We start from the raw sequence: 20,752 nt of genomic DNA on the forward strand, positions 1-20,752 counted from the left end.
TGTATTAAAATTCAAGAAAACAAAATTCAGACTAATTTTATCAAATACAAACTAGTACACAATACACATTCTTTTAAAAGTTTCAGGCGAAGATGCAAATATACAATACATTTTTGCATAACTGACATCCAGCACACTCCTTGCAGGCTTACACGGACAATTAACACTTTAAGAAAACTAATCATTTTAAATTGTAACAAAAAAAAAGTTAATGAAATCATTGTTTGATCTTATTTTTAACTAGTGAAACCGTTTTAATTTATTATTAATGTTCCGGATGATCCAATCACGAAATAACAACCTTACTGCCACTAAAGTAACCAAGCTTACAATTATAACAACACGTGACCCTTAAAAGAAAAATAAACATAATCGAGCATCAAAGAATAATCAGTATAGCTTATACAAATAAATAAAGAGATTAGAAGACAAGAAAGAGAAGAGCACATAATGAAAAAATGAGAAAAAGAATATTACTATGAAGGAATAATAAGATGGCTTTAGTAGTATTAGACAAATATCTAATTCAAGTTGATTGTCATTTCTATAATCATGTCATCTAATCCTGATCCTTTTTGTGCTTTAATACATTTTGTTGGTTTCTTTTTTGATGCAAAATTTTGACCTTTTTTATGAGGACTGAGGAAGACTGACTGACATAGAATAGAATAGAATACAATCGGCTGCTTTGTCTCTCTTGTATAAACCTTTTTTCTTTTTTCCACTCACTGCCCCTCTCTCTTTATAAACACCGCACCCCTAACTTTCACCACACTTCGTTTCTCTCTCTCTCCCTTTCAACTCCCACACTATCATTTCAGTTTCCTTTCTCTTTCTCTCTCAGAATGGACAAAGCCCAAACCGAGCCCTGGCGACCCGACCCGCTTCACTCCGGCATGTTCCGGCCGCCGGAGACGCCGCGGGAGCCCATGGAGTTCCTCTCCCGCTCCTGGAGCGTTTCCGCCCTCGAAGTCTCCAAGGCTCTCTCTCCGGCGCTCTCTAAGGTCACCCTCTCCAATGGCGCCGCCGTCATCGCCATACCGGAAGACATCGCCGGCGAGGCCGAGGAAGCCTCCGCCACCGTCTCCGGGAACCCCTTTTCCTTCGCCTCCTCAGAAACCTCCCAAATGGTCATGGAACGAATCATGTCACAATCCGTAAGCCTTCCATCCAAACACAGCATAGTAGTATTAATTTTTTATTTTTCCATGTCAGGGTTGAATACTTGAATCGTATCCCAGTGCCCTGCAAAAAAGAAAAAAAAACACCTGAAAGAATGGACTGCAGAAGTGTTGTTTTTGTCAGTGGCACAAAGCAAGCTATTTGGTTTTTAGCTTTCTTTTGTCTTCACGTGTTTTTGTTTGTTTAGTTCACTCTGTTTTGGTGTGCAGCAATCTAAAAGCATTTATTGTGGTGTGATTTCTCTATTCTCAGCAGGAGGTATCTCCACGAACCTCAGGGAGACTCTCTCATAGCAGTGGCCCTCTTAACGGAACCCAAAGTTGTGGTTCCTTAACCGATAGCCCTCCTGTTTCTCCTTCTGAAATCGACGATATCAAGGTACATATCTACATTACTACATACACCATCTTTAACTTTTTACCTAAACCATAAAACAAAAAAACATCACCACTCGGTTATAACCAACCATGTCTCTCAACTTTCTCTTTAACCAAAGCAACCCCAACCCCCCTTTAATTTAATCATTTTCCCTCCAATCTTATTATACTAAACAAGCATAATAGTGATTATTAAATTAAATAATACTACTAGTTTAACATGGTAACAATCTATTTAGGGATGATTAAATTTAACAGAAAGCGTGTGAAGGATGAATTGATTGGATCATCTATTTTTAGGCTTTGTTCTAATTGGTTACTAGAATTGCTTAGAACAGCCACGTCGAGTAGCACCTATGAATGTCCTTGAATATCCAAATTTAGCAACGCACAGCGTCGAACTTCGTCCCTCTTACCTTGCCGCATTAACGTTACATACGCCGGTGGTGGTGAGTTTAACTTTAACCCAGGCGTGGCAATGACATTCACGTTGTGCGAATAGTTAGTTACAACCTTTGTCTTGGTGGAAGACACAACACCAAGCGAATATTTTAAGATTAATACGTTAATGTCTTTTATTGTATTTTTTTTTTCCTATTCCGTTTTGTGCCAATGCCTTCTACGAAATCTTCTCTGCAGTACACCCGCACCAACAATATTGCCAGCACTTTAAGTCTTAATTTCAGAACCACCGCGCCCGGCGCCGCACCTGGCGGCGCCGGAGGCGGGAAGACGGTGGGGAGGTGGCTCAAGGACAGGAAGGAGAAGAAGAAAGAGGAGACCAGGGCGCACAATGCTCAGCTCCACGCGGCGGTGTCGGTGGCCGGAGTTGCTGCGGCAGTAGCTGCAATTGCCGCCGCGACCGCTGCCACGTCCGGGACTGGTAAAGATGAGGAGATGGCGAAGACCGATATGGCGGTGGCGTCGGCAGCGACGCTGGTGGCGGCGCAGTGCGTGGAGGCGGCGGAGGCTATGGGGGCGGAGCGTGAGCACCTTGCGTCGGTGGTTAGCTCCGCCGTGAATGTGAGATCCGCCGGTGATATCATGACTCTAACTGCCGCGGCTGCGACAGGTACGGGTTAAGTTATGATAATGAAGTGTGAATGACACATAGAAGGAACATTGTGTTCTGCGAAATTTGTGTGAATTTTGATGGAAAATCTGTGTGTTGATATTTTGGCGCGTGTGTTTTTGTGGTGTGGAATTGAATTGCAGCTTTGCGTGGGGCTGCCACATTGAAAGCGAGGGCCCTGAAGGAAGTGTGGAATATTGCAGCAGTGATTCCTGTGGAGAAAAATTTGGCAGCTGGTGGAGTTAATAACAATAATGCAAGTAATGGAAATTCTAATAGTAGCTTCAGTGGTGAACTTGTCCCAGAAGAAAATTTCTTGGGTATATGCAGTAGAGAATTATTAGCCAGAGGTTGTGAACTCCTCAAACGCACACGCAAAGGTATAGAATATATTTCATCAAATTTACCTTCCTATGTTACATCTTTGTCTTTGAGAAAAACAGAGATTCCATTTTCATTTTTGGTTTGGCTTATGACATTTTTTAAGGTTATAGTTGGTCATTGGAAAGGGATTTGATTTGATGAGAGAATTGTGTGCAGGTGATCTTCATTGGAAGGTTGTTTCTGTGTATATAAACAGGATGAATCAGGTGAGTGTATAATTTTGTTTTTTACCCGTGTTCCAGAATGATGTACTTTTTATTTCATAGGATAACTAATAACCACGTAATTATTTGGGCATCAGTTGGTATTAAAACTGTTAATGATATGTTTTAAACATGATTGTGGAAAAGTTAAGAGGCGGGGGCCTTTTGTATGATGAAGTGAGGGGATCTAGCTTACTATGGTTCCTTAGCAAACTGCAACCTTTAACTCTTTGGAGGTTCTTTTCTTTTCTTTTTTGTGAAGGTTGTATTGAAAATGAAGAGCAGGCACGTTGCTGGGACCATCACAAAAAAGAAAAAGAGTGAGTTTTCATTACTTTTGTCTTGCTGCAAACTCTTAATTATTTGACAACAGATTTGGAGGTGGGTCTTGTTCCGTTTTGGGGATTTGTGAAAGTCATAGCTAAAGTTGTGAAAGATCAAAAGGGTTGGTTCTTCTTTAATTTTAATATATGTATCCATCTTTTGAATTTCATTCAACAGATGTGGTGCTTGAAGTGATCAAAGATGTACCCGCATGGCCTGGTCGCCACTTGCTTGAAGGTGGTGAGGATCGCCGCTACTTTGGGTTGAAAACAGTGATGCGTGGTGTTGTGGAATTTGAATGCAGAAATCAAAGAGAATATAATGTGTGGACTCAAGGTGTTTCAAGGCTTCTCTCCATTGCAACAGAAAAGAACAACAAAAACAGAATTTGAGGGAGAGGAAATTTTGGCAAGGGGGGAGTAGGAGGATCAATCAATGTGGTATTAGTAAAGCATTATACTTGATGTTTTGTACATTGTAAAAAGGTTAAAAAACTAAAGGCAAAGTTAATGCCAAATGGGGTCATCACACTTTACTCTTGGGGATCTGGATGATTTTTTTTTTAATAGGAAAGCTAAATATTTGAACTGAAGTGAGCCCAATGTGAAGCAATTGGCTTTTTGTTCCTCCATTGTTCTGGAAAGAAAATGGGTATGGGGGTATCTTGGACTTGGGGGGAGGGTTAGTCAAAAAGAAGAGGAAAGAATCATCATATTGGAGGGGAAGTATAATGTTTAAGGACAAGTATACCCTTGTTTGTACATTTGGGTTTGGACTTTAAAAAAAAGTGGTCAAAAGTCTAGATTTTCATGTGATTATTATTTACAATAAAAAATTTCTGGGCGTAGTCTCTTGGATTGGATCTATGGAAATTCTTTCCAACTATATTCTTGCACAACGAGAGCCATCATTGTCGTGGACTCCCACTTTTGTTTATTTTATTTTTCAAGTGCATCACAGAATATGAAAATTGTAAAAGAGCAGTAAGAAAAATTGAGACTTACGTGTAATGAATATGACTAGTGAATAAGTTTATTCTCGTTAAATATAAATTGAAAAGAGCAACGAGAGTATTGATGCAAGATAGGATGATAAGACAATTAAATAAAGTTATTATTAACAGCGTCAAATGAATTGATTAGCTGGTGTGTTTTAATTTTAATTAGAAGATAGTAGTGTTTGCTTTTTTATTTTTGTTAATTTATTTTTATTTAAATTATTAAATTAACATATTTTTTAGAATTTAATTAACTGGATGTATTTCATTGCCCTATATAAGCTATTTTTTAGAATCTGATTCAAAATAATAGAACAATTCCTTCATAAGCTATTTAGTGTAGTTTATATCCATAATATTCACATGCTTTTACAGTTTAAAACAGCAACTGTTTTGTACGATTCTAATGTAATTGATATGAAATTTGGTATGTCACTTTCTTATGACTTATTGACTTTGGTCACTTTCAACCACACATGACTAACAAAATGCCCAACATATTTATTTTAATAAAGTTCATATTTGAAAACTAAATTTTCTGGTGACCGATTTGACTAAGACTCATTTGAATCCCTACTCTTACGTTAAGTGGATCTAGGTCAGGACATGTGAATTATTATAAATCCTTAACACTTTGGTTAATTCTCATGAATAAAAAAGAAAAAAACTACTACAGTCCCCTACCATTCTTATTCCGCTTTTTGTAACAAAAATGCCATTGCTTCTGCTGAAGGGCTATTTTTCAAACTTGACGTGGGTGACACAGAAGAGTCAAGCCCAAACTCATCAATTAAAAGCCCAACTTTAATATCTGATGTCTTTTACATCCCACCTGAGCTAAGGGTTGAATTTTTATGGGCTTGACAACATACTGATCGAAAGTATTTGTGGGTTTCTGAAAGATACATACGATTATGAAAAGAAAGTATTTGTGGGTTTCTGAAAGATACATACGATTATGAAAAGAAAGTATTTGTGGGTTTGACAACGTTACCTTTCTGAAAATTATGCCATTTTTTAATCATATTTTAAAACAAGTGACAAAGTTTACATATTTAAAATCATATAAGTATATATGAACTTAATATCCACATTGCATGATTATCTGTCCCTCTTTTTTGTACAACAAAATAGATATGGTAGTCGTTTTGTATGATTTATATATACTTTTAATTTTAATTGGGATTCGAATAGATTTCCCAACAAATATGTTAATATACCAGAATATATTAATTTTGAAACTAGGACGAGATTCGGATGCATTTTATTCTAATATTCATATTTTATCAATTATGTACCTACACTTTGTTTCATCGTGAGAAAAAATAAAGAGGAATGAAGTAAAAAAAAAAATACATATTTTTCAATTATTTAAAATAAGAAAAATAAAACTTCCTTTTTACTTGTTTAGTTGATGATGAAGGGGAAAAAGTTTAATTTACCAAATGACTTTTAAATTCGTATGGCATAATAAAAAAGAGGATATTGTTTATCAGATTATGTTTTCTTCGCAAATTGTCATGGGCCCTGGGCCGGCCCTGCCTTGAACTTTTAAAAATATTTTCTTTGAAAATATTTTTGAAAATAAGTCTCTAATACCTATGAGTGTTAGTACTTTAGATTAATATTTTTTTTGTAGCGATTGTTATTTTTCTTTTAACAATTTGATGGTTTTTATTAAGAGAATTCGTGTACGTCTATTTTTTATTTATTTAGAATATATACTAAACAAATATTCTTTTTTTTTATTTCATTTTAACGTTTGAGTCGTGAACCCGTGTTTCTTATAAAAAATTGCATGAGTTTGTAGCTCTTCAGTCATTTTTTTGTATATAACTTGAATATTGCTATCTTAATGTGATTTCATATTCACGATAATAATTTGTTAAGAAGGTCTATCTCAATCAGTTAAATAAAATATGTATTGAGTTATTATAAATTCCCAGACATAATCTTAAATTCTCACAAATAAAAAAATATATATTCACAATAATACATTGAGTGGTTTATTATATGAATTCTATTATTTGCATTACAACTCATATAATAATTTATATAAAAGAAAAATCTTTTTCTATCACATGATTCACATCATTGAGTACATCTCATCCTTTTCTCTCTCATTTTTTTTTCTCTCTCTTTGATTTACATTTGTTGTATAAATAACCTTTATCTTATTGTATTACATTCATAAACACTTTCATTAGGTCTGTTACAAATCTATCTCTTTTGCGTATCATGGGAAGTCTAACTCAGTTAACTGAATATAGTATATGAGTTGTTATAAATCAACCTTTGATACTTGTTTTCTTATTCCTATAGATAAAACAAAATCCATCTCTTAGTATTTATTTAAGGCATATCTTGTATTTAATAAAAGAAATGTTTTATATAATTCCTGTTCTCAAATTAACCACTTTCTTACTATATTTTCTCCTTTATTTGTTATTTCATTCAATGCCGGATACCACAAAATGTTTTTCTTTTGTTCTTCTATTTTCTCTGGTTTATAACCTCTGAAGTCTGAAAGCATGGTAGTGTAGTTTGTCTTTGGTCTTCGGGCTTTCTTTAAAGGGAAAAAAAAAACTACGAAAATTATTTGCATAAATTGTAGGACATTCATTAAATTTCTTGTTAATTGGTTCTCGGTTTTTTGTGCCTTGCCAAAAACAATTGTAGTTGAAATACAACATCAAAGTGTACAAGAGGCAAGAGTGAATACATTTTCACCCAAACAATACCTTATGGTTGGTTGCACGATTGTGATAAAATTGGGCAGTTACTATATCCACTGCCCTTCTTTGCTTATCCACTCTCCTTTTTAATTTTTTTCCAAAAAATACACTCCCTTATTTACTTAGAAAAGGAGAGTGGATATAATAAGTACCTAATATGTTGTATCTTGAGCAGAAGCCCACTAACATCACTTTTAGAGCCCTTGTTATTTCCGTAGATGCTAAAGTTTTTAACGAAGCCACCAAAACAATTGGCTTGGGCATGAAATCACTAAATCGTTTAGAAAATTGGGCTAGCCTGATAGAGTTGTAACCATTTTTGCTATTCCCATCCCATATCTTTTTTTTTATTTCCAAAACACCCTAGCTAATTTATGTTTGTTTAACATCATAGAAATATTTTTTTTTAATAAAAGAAACGATTGATTTTATGAGAAAATTGTCAAAATAACATAATTGTAATCAATTTTTAAATTCTTTTTAATGTATATTTATTTTTAAAAATAAAAAAGAATGAATTTTAAACAAAAGTTTTATTTTTTTTTTAAAATAGCTAATATATATATTTTTAAAAAAACTATAACAAAGGGTCAAAAATAAAATAATTTTTTTTATTCCATACCCAAACTTTCTAACATGAATTTTAGAACACGTGTTGTAGTTACAAAATTTATTTTGAAATAATTTTTATAATCAACTTTGATTATAATTCTTAAATATAATTTTTTTTTTAACATTAGTTCTTTAAAAATCAAAATTCTACTTAACATTTCTGACAAAAGTATCCTGCATAAACTCCTGAAGATCATAATCACTTAAACATTTGACAATTACAATTGACCAAATTATTATTAGATTATTAAATTATTTAATAGTCTTCATTATTTTATCAATATTTTTCTATATAATATTTTCACTTAGCTAATATCGCTAGTGTTTTGTACATCTTTTCAGAGCAAACTAGTCAGAACAGCAATAATTGATGTGTTATTGATATAGTAACTTTTTGTTTAAACGTTAAATAATTTACACCATATTTAATATTATATAATTATTTTTATTTCTTATTTTTCATACATACACCTTTCAAAAACAATTTTTTAAAATTAAAGGAAATAATAACAGTTATCCTTTTTTTTAGCATGATAATAATAATGAATATCCTTCTTTCATATATACCTGATCCATTGGGTTGGAAGCTATGACCCCTCTGACCCAACAAAAAACTAACATTAATTGATATTGTTTTAAAATTTTAATTTTTAGTCTAATTTAACCGTATAAATCTAACTTATAAAATATAAGTTGTTTCTCGTTTATATAATTTTATTTTATTTTTAGTTCACGTGGGATCCCAAACCCCCTCTTTACATCTCGATTTTTTTATGCTTTTTCTCTTTTAATTGTATAATGTGTTTCGTGACTCGTTTAAGAAATCAAATTTCCTCATTACACCTTATGATGAGTCGCAGCACCCGCATATAAAAGTATCTATTGATAATGCATTGGAATATGGGTATGGAACCCTCCTTGCGGGCAATGTTAGTAATTGCCTTGCATGCGGGGAAGATTCGGATAGCTTCATGAAGACAAAATTTAGAAGGTGAATTAATTAAGTGGGGTTTTGGCATACAGTCCATAAAGAATCTGAATTTTCCTATGGTTATCAACTCTTCGTGGATTGATGACAAGCGACAAGTGTTCCAAGAAACAAGAGGAGTGGGTGCAATGTGATGTTTCACTGTGTCAGAGATGCCCTATGCATGCAGAAATCGGAGTTACATGTTCTTAGCTCGTATCCTATGTAAACAGTTAGTAATTAATTAAAGTCCGAAAAAATCAACTTAGTTTTTCTTTCCCCTTACACCTTAGCATAGGAACATAAAAGAAGCCAGGCAACATACCCTTGAGAGTTCAAGGTCACCTAACATTTACTTTGGTCTAATTTTATTTTCACAAATTGCAATTGTAATTATTACTAATAAAAGTTCAAGTTTGTAATATTAGTTTTAATTTGAAAGTCACTTGTTGAGAGAAGTATTAATTAAGAAATATGAGTAATAGGTGAATTTTCAAATTCTTATTAATGGGTAATGAAGAGATATAAGATTATATACAAAGTGTTTTAACCAATTTAACTGATAACAGTAATTAACTTCCTATGTCAGCTATTCTCACTAACTTTCATCTTTTTATACAACTGTAATAACTAACTTCCCATGCTAGTTCTTCTAACTAACTTTCATCCCTTTATACAACTGTAATACCCCCTCAAGTTGGAAAGTAAATGTTAATGAGTCCCAACTTGCGGATAAAGGAAGAGCAAGCTAGAAGTAGTAAAGGCTTTGTGAAGACATCTGCAACTTGGTGCTGAGATTTCACATGAACAAGCTTGAGGATGTTGGACTGCACTAACTCACGAATGAAATGATAATCAATATCAATGTGTTTCGATCGTTCATGGTGAGCTGGATTGGATGTTAGATCTATGGCAGATTTGCTATCACAGAAAAGCATGATAGAAGGAATAGTAAACTCAAAGTGCAGTAAAAGTCTTTTTAGCCAAATCACTTCACTGGATATTAAGGAGAATGTCCGATACTCTACCTCACCAGAAAACTTAGACATGGTGGGTTATTTTTTTTTTCCCATGATATTAGAGTATCTCCTAGAAACACACTGGAACCATGTTGATCTGCGTGTGTCCAAGCATCCTCCCCAATCAGCATCTGCATAGGCAGACAAATTGAAGGAATTGCTTGTTGGAAAATGAAGACCCTGGAGTACCTTTGATGTATTGGAGGAGATAATGCACAACATCTAGATGAGGTGTCCTTAGATTCTGCATGTAGTGACTCAATATGTTAACAACAAATGTAATATCTGGCCTTGAAATAGTTAGATACATTAGGCGACCAAGTAAGCGCTTGTACAAATAGGGATCAATCAATAACTCACCATTAAGCATGTTGAGCTTTAAATTTGGATCCATTGGAAGAAAAAATGGTTTGCACCCAAGGAAGCCAATATCTTCTAACATGGAAAAAGCATATTTACGCTGAGTCAGTACAATGCCCTTGTTGGACTTTTGCAATTTCTAGTCCCAGAAAGTACTTTAAGGGACCAAGGATCTTTAGTTTGAATAGAGCTTGAAGTTTGGCCTGAATAGAATGAACACATGCAACACTTAGGCCAGCAAGTAGAATATTGTCTACATATACTAACAAGATAACCAAGGAAGCACCTTTGCCAATGGTAAAGAGATAATAGTCATTCTTTGACTGAGACAAACCATTAGCAATTAATGTTGTTGAAAATTTACAAAACCATTGTCTAGAAGCTTGTCTAAGGCCATAAAGGGATTTGTTGAGTCTGCAAACAAGAGTTTTATCAACTGAATTCTACCCTATTGGAAGTTCCATATATACTTCCTAAAATAGATTGCCATTAAGGAAAGCATTATCCATATCAAGTTGTAAGATGGACCAATTTTTAGCAGCTGCAACAGCCAAAAGAACTCTAACTGATGTAAGTTTAGCAACTGGGGAGAAAGTATCAGAAAACTCAATGCCAGCCTGCTGTGTGTAGCCCTTAGCTACCAATCTGGCTTTGTGGCGATCCACAGTGCCATCAGGTTTGAATTTCACCTTATACACCCATCTGCAGCCAATGCATTGTTTTCCTGCTAGAAGGGGAACTAAGGTCTATGTGTTATTAGATTCTAAAGCTTTGATCTCAGTTGTCATGGCTTGGCGCCATTCTAGAAAAAGGACATCTTGATGATAAAATTGTGGCTCATAAGTAGTGGAAACTTGAGCAATGAAGTCCTTATAAATAGGGTTGAGATGGACTAGAGAGCAATGGTCCTGGATAGGATGAGATCTTTGTCTAGGTTGCAGTCTAATATAGTCAGAAAGATAAGATGGAGGGTTTGATGTTCTAATTGATCTTCTTAAGGGAGGAGAAGACAATGTAGATGATGCACCAATGGTAGTATCAATTGTAGAATCAGATAACTGAATAGGCAGATCACTTGTGTCATGGGGAATAGGGTGATCAGGTTCAGAAGTATTGGATTCAATGGCTCTAGGTTGAATGTTTGAGGTTATAGGTTCAGGAATGGGTAAGGAAATAGCTAATTCACTAAGGAAATCAGGTTCTTGAGATGAGTTGGGTAAAGTTTGAAAAGGGAAAATGCTCTCATGAAAGACTAAATCCTTTGAAACATAAAACCTCCTAGTTTGCAAGTTATACAACCTATACCCCTTGAATCCTTGTGGATAACCAAGAAACACAGAGGGAACTGCTCTTGGAGAAAATTTGTTCCTCTCAGAAGCTAAACTAGCTCCAAAGGCAAGGCAACCAAAAGATCTCAAAATGGAATAATCAAGTGCAGAACCATGAAGAACTTGATATGGAGTATTTTGTTTCAGCAATGGTGAAGGAAATCTGTTGATAAGGAAAGTAACAGGTAATAACACACTCTCCCCAAAAAGTAATAGGCACCTTGGACTGGTGCTTTAGCAACATGAAGTAAATGTTGATGTTTCCTCTCAACAACATAATTTTGTTGAGAGAACTGATGTAAGGTCCCTTGAGATGCTAGGAAGTCTGTAAAAGCTAACTCCTTAGCATTATCTGATCTTAGACATTTGATTGAAGCTGCAAATTAAGTCTTTACCATTGCAAAAAATTGCATTATCATAGTTGGTGCTTTAGATTTATTTTTGAGCAAAAAAATTCATGTAAATCGTGAACAATCATCCACAATTGTTAGGAAGTAACGATTATTAGCATAAGTTGAATGCTTATAAGGTCCCAAAATATCACAATGAATCAAATCAAAGGGCTTATCAGAAACATTATTAACAAAAGGAAAAGATAATCTACGAAACTTAGCAATATGACACACATAACAACTTTTTGTGGAAAACTCATTAAGGATGGAAAAAAGAATTTTATTACTCAGAACTTTCAAAACACTGTCTGAGTACAAGTATTGGAAACAACATTTATACAAGAATTAGAAACAGAAACATTGTAAGTGGAATGAGTATCCTTGAGGTTCAAGACATAAAGTCCTTGAAGGAGATCCCCTCTACCAATCTTCTTGCAATGAGGCATTTCTTATATGGCAAATTGATTTGAAGAGAAACAAATAGAGTAAGTTGAATTGGTAAGGAGTGCACTAACTGAAAGGCAAAATTGGGAATAAAACACACATTATGCAGAGTTAAAGAAGGAGATAAATGCACAATACCAACTACAATGACTGAAACTATTGCATAATTAGGCAATTTAACTATACGATTTGGCACATACTGATAGGAATCAAAGAGATCAATGGAACAAACAATGTAAGTGGTTGCACCCGAATCAACAATCCAACAATTTTGAGGAAACTTAGTTAAAGAAGCAAACAAGACCATACCAGTGTTAGAAGACTCAATATTGGGAATAACAACATTTGAAGTTTGTGCTTGAAGAAAACTCATGAGTTAGCCATATTATTGGGCAGTGAGATGAAAATCAGGAACAAAATTGGGTGTTGAGACTTGATTCACTGTTTTGCTTTCAGTATTAGAAGAAGAAGGCTTACTCTTCTTGTAATTTGGGGAAAAACCATGTAACTTGAAGCACTTATCTTGAGTATGGCCAAGTAGACCACAATGTGCACAAAGGGGTCGATTCTATTCTTGGAATTAGCATTAAACTTGTGATCAAACTGATATTTGGAGTCCTTGACAGCAAAGGCATGAGATTGTGAAGTATCATTTGTGGAGTTGAAAGCAGAAACAGAAGCACCAATTTCTCTTTGTTTTTCTTCTTGAACCACTAGAGAAAAAATGCGATTAATAGAGGGGAAAGGATCCATAGAAAGAATCTGACCTCGAATTGAACCATAAGATTCATTGAGGCCCATCAAGAAATGCATGGCATACTCCATCTGCGCATAGTCGTGCCAAGGACGGATGCCGTTGTAGGTATATGAAAGTGCAGGCTTTAATTCAGAAATTGATTGCCAAATTTATCGCAGCTTGGAATAATAGGATGAGACGGACATAGAACCTTGTTGCAAGGTTGCTAGTTCATGTTTCAACTGGAAAATCAAGAGACCATTTCTCTGTTCAAATCTTTCTTTAAGATCATTCCAAATGGCTTAAGCAGTGGAACAGTGGAGAATGCTTATATGTATCTCTTTTGTAAGATAATTGAGAAACCAAGATGCAACGATGCTATCATTTCGCTGCCATAAAGCATGACTGGAGTGCTCCAATGGAGGTTCAAGAATGGAACCGTCCATAAAACCAAACTTATTTTTGCCAAGAAGTGCCATCTTGATGGCTTTCTTCCAAGAATTATGATTCTCTCCAGATAGAGGATAAGTCACAAGACTCAATCCGGGATTATCACTGGTTGTATGAGAAAAAGATTGGAATCATCCATGGCACCCATGAGAGAACTTCGAAGAACCAAAGAATAGGAGAAGAAGAGCTAGAAAAGGATCAAAGAAAGCGGAAAGGGTTTATATATGCTGATACCATATTAACAAAGAGATATGAGTAATAGGTGAATTCTCAAATTCTTATTAATGGGTAATGAGGATATACAAGGTGTTTTAACCAGCTTAACTAATAACAATAACTAACTTCCTATGCAAGCTATTCTAACTAACTTCCATCCCTTTACACAATTGTAATAACTAACTTTCCATGCCAATTATTCTAACTAACTTTCATCCCTTTATATAACTGTAATAAGAAGGAATTATGGTTTACCCAATGATGAGTAAGATTTTAATGTTCTTTTTGAGAAATATCTTGGCCATAAAATTCTTTAGACACGGAGACAATTAACACAGCATATTTTGAAAATTTGAAAAAAAATTATATGTGGAGAGAAGACATCTTAAGATTTCCATTAACAACTGCAGATTAAACAAAATATTTCAGATTTTGCACAGCAATGCAGGTTGAAAAGGGAAATGAAGATACCTCAACTAAAGAGTATACGTTCTGGGGTGCAAAAACTGATCAGTGTTATTAATATATATTTTTCATTGTCTTTCAAAAACAAAAAAGAGTATACGTTCTGGGGACCCCAGAAATAATTAATTACTTTTTGGTATTAAAAAAAATACTATTCTTCAGAAGTTTTCTTTCACATGTTTCTTGCACATTGAACTAACAATCGTAATGAAGTATCAACTAAAATTGTGCATTATCGTTTTAAAAATTAGAAATAGTTTTCTTTTAATTGCATCTCTAAGAGAGATAACAGAAAAGAAAAAGACAAATGTGATTCTTTTTCTATTTACTTAATTTCACTACCAGTGTTTATGTGATTTCGAATAAACTTCTTTATTTCAAGTTAACAACGTATCAGTAACCCTCCTAAAAAACTATCAGTAACCAATAGAGATTAATTAATGATAAGTGATACATGTCCAATGATTTATACAACATTATGTTTATCTCTCTTTCATCCTATCATTTATTGCATTTTAAATTAAAATTTATCTTTCTTTTTTCTCTATTTCTCTTAGTTGTATATTTCAAATATACATATACAATGTTTTATTATCATCAAACTGTAAATATTTAGCGTCTTTTATCATTTTAACCATCGATCCAAATTTAAAAACACATACATCTTCTTCCATCTCAAAGGAGTAGTACACCCAGCGTGGAAAAGGAAATTAAATCAGAAGTTAGAAGATAGATAAAAGTAAGGTATAACGAAAGAAATACTGCAAAAATGAGAGTATAAGAAAATCGGAATTGTTTTAATTTACAACAATGTGGGTCCATATTATACATGGAAAGAGACATTCATTACACTTTCGTGGGAGTTGAGTTAAATCTAGAAGCCTCCCATCTCATGTATGGGTCCAGGTGCTGCTAAACCATCATTTTAGGGGCAAGTATACTTCTATTTTCCATTCAATAATTTAGACTTGAGAGCTAAATAATAGTCGTTATATATGTGGAAGTACAATAATATACTACTTCGTTTTCAATGTTATATATGTTTCCAGACATTGATCTTTACCAACTTTATCTTTTTGGTGTCCAATTAATACTTCATAATATTAAGACAATCGATATATATATTTCTGCCATTGGTATCTAACAAATTTACGGATCCGAATCACTTCACATGTTGTCTGATTATTCTTTTGTGGGTCGGAAGGCAATCGTTCTCTAAATACTATGTCCTGTAAGGCTGTAACCTCTGCATTGACTAGCACAGCCTCAATTAAAGCAAAGAAAAAAAGCAAATTTAAATTAAAAAAAGAAAGGCACAAGCAATCCACTGCATTGACATTGAAATTTCCTAGAAATAACAATAGCAGATGAAATGTCAAAGCATGTATGTATGCTCAATCTCATCACAGAACTCAGAAGCTGGTGTGAGTGAATGATGATGATGGAACGAGAAGAGAGGTTTGAGTGAAAGGTTTTTGATAGATGGGAATAAAGATGTGAGTCTAATGAGCCAAAGTGTTGAAGGCTCTTATTACTTTGATACTATCCCAATTAACCGGCAATCCCAACAACACTGTCAAATCAGACATCACTTCTTAAGTTACCTCTCTCTCTCTCTCTCTTTCAGAAACCTAACCAAACTTTGTTGAAGGTGGGGGTGCTGTCATGTGTGGTGTAGTGGGCATTCCTGACTAGGCCTTTGGATTTGGAGAAATCCCTTCACCCCACATCATTGTCAATCTGTCTTGTCAAAGCCCCCCCTCCCCAAGATAAAACTACTAAATACATGTTTTTCTGTGGGACTGTGACATATTATTATAAGTGCAAGAGAAGAAAAAAACAACAACACTGCCACGCCTCGTGAAAAAGCAGACTACTTGGGCTGCACATTTGTGTTGTGTGTGTATCTGTGCCACCTATTTTTTTTATAAGGAAAATGTTACATATAATAATATGTTAATAAAATGTTACATGTAAAGAATTTTTTAATAAATCTGTGTACTTTACTTGTATAGTAGGACTTATTTGGTCCCGTGATAATTGATATTTAAGATTTTTTTACACAGATTAAGAAAATAAATATTTTAAGAAAATTAATATCAATAATTTTATCAAAATATATTTATTTATTTATTTTTAATGAATATATTATTAAATATTTCAAGATAAAATTATTTATTACAGAATAAAATTAAAATAAATATTTCAGTATTTCATCAAAAAGTAAAAACATCATTTAATTTAATTTTTTTAAAAAAGGAAGTAATAATTATCGGAATAACACATTACATTGCTGTTTTGGGAGTGGTAAGTAGTGAAAGGGGGTTTTCAAAGTATATGGGTATAGGTATAGGGGGACCTGTTAGGGTGACTTGTTGCGTTATTTTGTGAATGGGGGCTTTCATTTTGCCAGTTTTTACTTTTACCTCAATTGATACAAGCAACACTGACAGCAGGGGTAGCTAGCCAAAGCAACTGTGTTATCTCTGTTCAAACCAATTGCAGAGAAAGGAGCTTTCACCCCCTCGTGTGTGTACTGCATTTTTATTTTTATTTTTTGGCTTTGGAATTGGAGAACATCCACTAGTTGCAAGAGTCGTCACTCACTTGTCATCCACTATTATATATCCATAATTGTTGGCCCATTATCTTCTTCTTCTTCTTCTTTACTTTAGGGAAAAAATGAAAGCCACACCACACACATCTTAATCTTGGATTTATTAGTTTAGGTTCATTAAAAAGAGACATCAAACTTTAATTTTGCTCTGAAAAGAAAAGAGGTGAGAGAGGGATAATTTGTCTCCCCCACGTTCGATGTGCGTCATTAGTCCATTCGTCAACCTGTTTATGCAAAGTTTTGTCTCATAATTCATATGGTATATATGGTGGAGGAAGATGTGCATGGCGTTTTCATCAATACGCAATTTTGAATTATGAGGCTTAGGTTCAATTTTTTGGTTTTTTCTACTTTCTAATATTATGAGGTCATGTAAGCAAACTAAAAAAGAAATAATTGGTTCCATTGATAATTAAAATTAAAATATCATGTACCATTGGAGTAGTTGGAAATTTTGAAATGAAATCTTTTTGCTAATCATAACACTGAGATTTAGGAAACGAATGAGTGATTGCAAGAAGATTAATGCCAGACCGATTAACTATAAAATATTGAATTTTGTTAACCAATATTTTAAAAATATTGATTAATGAATTAAAAGAATATGTATAGATTATAAGAGAACAAACAAAAATCGTGAGAAACATAATTCTCGGTTTTCTTGCAAAAAAAAAATTATACTTCTTAGTTTTTTAATTAGTGTCCATAAGTCACTTGTTAGCATTTGTTTATAATATAATAAGAAATGTAAGTTTTCAAAAAAAATTGTGTAAATAAAGTTAAAAAAAGAACTAACTGACACTTTTCAAAGTACAATAACACCAATATTTTTTGAGAAATCCTGGTTAAAATGAGTACAAGCATTGTAAAAGGTAAAGCTCTCTTTTTTAACATTTAATACAGTTAGATATCTTAAATACAAACAAAAAGTTACTAATCAAATTAAAATAATCTTGTATAAATTGATTCATTAACTCCAGAGTACAACAACAACTCGCACTTGAGGCTCATGGAAGAATTAATAGGGTTCGGGTTTAAATGGTCATTCTAGCCGGTTGGAAACTTGAACTAACGTTTGAAAACAGAAAGTGAAAACGAGGAATTCCCTTAATTAGGTTAAATATTAAGTCACCTGATCAGTTATATAAGAAAGAAAATGAGTGGAATTTGAACAAGGATATCATAAGTAGCAACCTGTACGGGGCAAAAACAATAAGTATCATCCTTTATCACATTGACACTAATGAAACAAACAAACAAACAGACGCCCCATATATAGAAACTGTGTTCCATTTGTTACTTCATTCATTCTCACCAATTACTGAACTTGCTGTGTCAAACGTTGCTTTCTGCAGAGATGAAAACACCACTTGTTGGCATGTGCACATTTAATGGAAAATGAAAGGGGGAAGAAGGGGGAACCAGCGCGTGCTCGTAATAAAACAACACTCACACACTTGAGCAGAAAACATGTAAATACTAAATATCAATATCCAATGAATTAAGGAAGAACCACTGAGAGCGATGAGACAGATCAGATTACGTAATAATAAATCCCCAACAGTTTAAAAACCAAACAAAGAAAAATTAAGAATACTACCTCAGATACCTACTAGCAAGTGCCTTGAAACAGTGAGGTACCATAAACTTCAACCACTACAAGTACAAACAAGAACAGTTCAACAAGTTAACCCAGCCCAGCCCCATTCAAAGATTATGCTCCTTCCTTCCCTACCTCTATTCCACCTTACACATGATGGAAGCACAGAAAATAAAAAGATGGAATTAACGCAAATCTGAAGAGAAACTAGCTACTCATAATTATAATTTACAACCTTGTAATAATAGAGGGTGGTAGGGTAATGCAAGGTGCCACAAATTAACATAAACCAAAAAGGGAATGAAATGAAATCATATACAAATATAGAGAAAAGTAGTAGTGTAGTGTGTGTTAAAGCAGAGAAAGGTTTAAGATATTCCTCTCGGTAATCACACCTGAACATATATCTTACATTCCCAACACTCCCTTCCTGTCTGACCCTCCCTCGAAAGGTTAACCCAAAAATCAATAACTATAAACATTAATAATACTATAAACATAGTACTCATAAACATCCCAACACTGAGATAAAAAAAAACAAAAAAAAAAGAAGAAAAAACCCAAAAGGGGAAAATTTAAGATGGCTGCTGGTAGTGCCTGCAATGTTCTCCTGTTCGGTTCTGGCAACTAACAACGTTTGTGTTCTTTTTTTTGTACTAGGATTTTTATATATACTATTAATTAATTAACGTCATGGCATAAAAAGCTTGTTCCCGCACTTGCAACGCCACGCTTCTGGGTAGTACTCGAGGCGAATAATCAAACCCGGTTGGACCGGAACGTGAACCGGAAAACAAGGACTGCACCAGCCGCACTTGGATCTGCACGACGGCGGCGACGACCCCGGCCCGCCGAACCTCTTCTCCTCCACCACCACTCTGTTCACCGGCACCACCGTTGACCCATTTTGTTTCTCTTCCCGGTTAAGCTGCTTCACTGCCCCACCACCTGAAAAAAAAATAGTAAGTTCTTTGGAAAGTTAGGATTATAGCGTGCGTGTGTTGTTGATAAAAGAAGTGGGGTGGTTTTTATTTAAAAAAAAATAAAAAATTCCGTGTGTTGTGTGGAAGTGTGTACTTACTGGGATGTGGGGTGAGAGTGGTAATGGCTGAAGTGGAAGAGAAGAAGAGAAAAGTGAAGGTGGTGAAGATTTGCAACCAATGGAAGTGATGGTGATGTCTGCGGCGGCGCGTTACGCCCATGAGTGTTGAAGAGTGAGAAAGTAGCTAGGATGGTGTTGAAGGGAAGTTGTGTATGTATGTGAGTGTGTGGTATTATTATTGTTTTGTTGCAGAAGAGAGGGAGATTGTTGTGTTGCGTGAGAGAGTGGGTGTGGTGTGGGAGAGAAAGTCCAAGTCAAAAGAGAAGAGAAGTTGTTTGTGTTTGATATTAGGGAAAAAGGCCCAAAGGGGTAGGGGGCATGGGCCCTACCAGAGTCCAGAATGATTGCGATAGGGTGGGTTCCAACTTGGTGAATTCTATGGAGTGCCTTCAAACAACCCTCTCATTTGTCAAATGTTTGTGTTAATTTCATCCCTATAATATGGTACAGTTTATCACCTACATGCCCCCCTCTTTTTATAAATAAATAAATAAAGAATTTAATCACTATATATTTTATAGTGTAAAATAATCAATAAACTTTAAAATAATTATCATAAAAATTTATAAATTTAATATAAATAATAAATTTTGATTGGATGAATATTTAAATTATTTTACTAACATATTTTCTCTTAAATAAATTATACGTATATCTCTTAGAGTATTTATAATATATAATTATTAAAATGAATTACTTATCATATTTTTGTTCGTCTTACGATATCACATGGATTTAAACATTCTGAATGAAAATTCACATTAATGCTAAAAACTTAATTTTACATGTCTTACAATATTTGTCAAATATTTTACTTATGATATAATTCTGTTAAACAATATTTGTTTTTTATGAGTATAGTTATGTCATATGCTTCAATGTGAAAAAAAAATGATTGAAATAATTAAACAATTTATGTAAACACTTCCATTCAAAATATTCTTATGAGATAATCATGTTGATAAAATCATTCCAATCAAATTATCTTATCAATCAAATGAATTAATTAGTATGAAATTATTTAAGCTGGTGTCTTAAATCTAAGTTTTAGATATTTAAAGGAAGAATTTTTCCTTAGTCGATATCAGTAATCATTAGATTAAAAACAACAACTTTGTGCTAATTGTTTCTCGTAATTTATTTATTTTTCTTTATTCATAAAAATTAAAA

The 20,752-nt window shown here is 33.9% G+C and overlaps 2 protein-coding genes across 3 annotated transcripts; one reads left to right on the forward strand and one right to left on the reverse strand.

The window, feature by feature from the left end:
- Positions 1–754: 754 nt before the first annotated feature.
- Positions 755–4,414, forward strand: LOC114403896 (VAN3-binding protein-like). 2 transcript variants are annotated; one of them, XM_028367121.1, is made up of 7 exons: positions 755–1,157; positions 1,438–1,560; positions 2,199–2,631; positions 2,775–3,011; positions 3,172–3,221; positions 3,481–3,538; positions 3,720–4,414. In XM_028367121.1, exons 1-7 carry the CDS (start codon positions 846–848, stop codon positions 3,932–3,934), a joined length of 1,428 nt encoding a protein of 475 aa, XP_028222922.1. In that variant the 5' UTR covers positions 755–845; the 3' UTR covers positions 3,935–4,414. The 2 variants fall into 2 exon arrangements, with proteins under 2 accessions (XP_028222922.1, XP_028222921.1); XM_028367120.1 differs by having other exon boundaries at positions 756–1,157; positions 1,435–1,560.
- Positions 4,415–18,665: 14,251 nt separating this feature from the next.
- Positions 18,666–19,848, reverse strand: LOC114402657 (EPIDERMAL PATTERNING FACTOR-like protein 5). Its single transcript, XM_028365309.1, has 2 exons — positions 19,562–19,848; positions 18,666–19,428 (listed from the first exon to the last, which is right to left on the reverse strand). Exons 1-2 carry the CDS (start codon positions 19,680–19,682, stop codon positions 19,172–19,174), a joined length of 378 nt encoding a protein of 125 aa, XP_028221110.1. The 5' UTR covers positions 19,683–19,848; the 3' UTR covers positions 18,666–19,171.
- Between the last annotated feature and the right edge of the window lie 904 nt (positions 19,849–20,752).

The sequence above is a fragment of the Glycine soja genome, chromosome 20, assembly GCF_004193775.1.
Source record: "Glycine soja cultivar W05 chromosome 20, ASM419377v2, whole genome shotgun sequence".
Classification (NCBI taxonomy): domain Eukaryota; kingdom Viridiplantae; phylum Streptophyta; class Magnoliopsida; order Fabales; family Fabaceae; genus Glycine; species Glycine soja.

Bases quoted from the DNA above. Each gene is read 5' to 3' on its own strand.
- LOC114403896 (XM_028367120.1), top strand. From the start codon at position 846: ATGGACAAAGCCCAAACCGAGCCCTGGCGACCCGACCCGCTTCACTCC. The intron at 3,012-3,171 runs GTATAGAATATA...AATTGTGTGCAG, and splicing joins CCTCAAACGCACACGCAAAG to GTGATCTTCATTGGAAGGTT. The intron at 3,539-3,719 runs GTGAGTTTTCAT...TTCATTCAACAG, and splicing joins CATCACAAAAAAGAAAAAGA to ATGTGGTGCTTGAAGTGATC.
- LOC114402657 (XM_028365309.1), bottom strand. From the start codon at position 19,682: ATGGGCGTAACGCGCCGCCGCAGACATCACCATCACTTCCATTGGTTG. The intron at 19,429-19,561 runs GTAAGTACACAC...TTTTTTTTTCAG, and splicing joins CACTCTCACCCCACATCCCA to GTGGTGGGGCAGTGAAGCAG.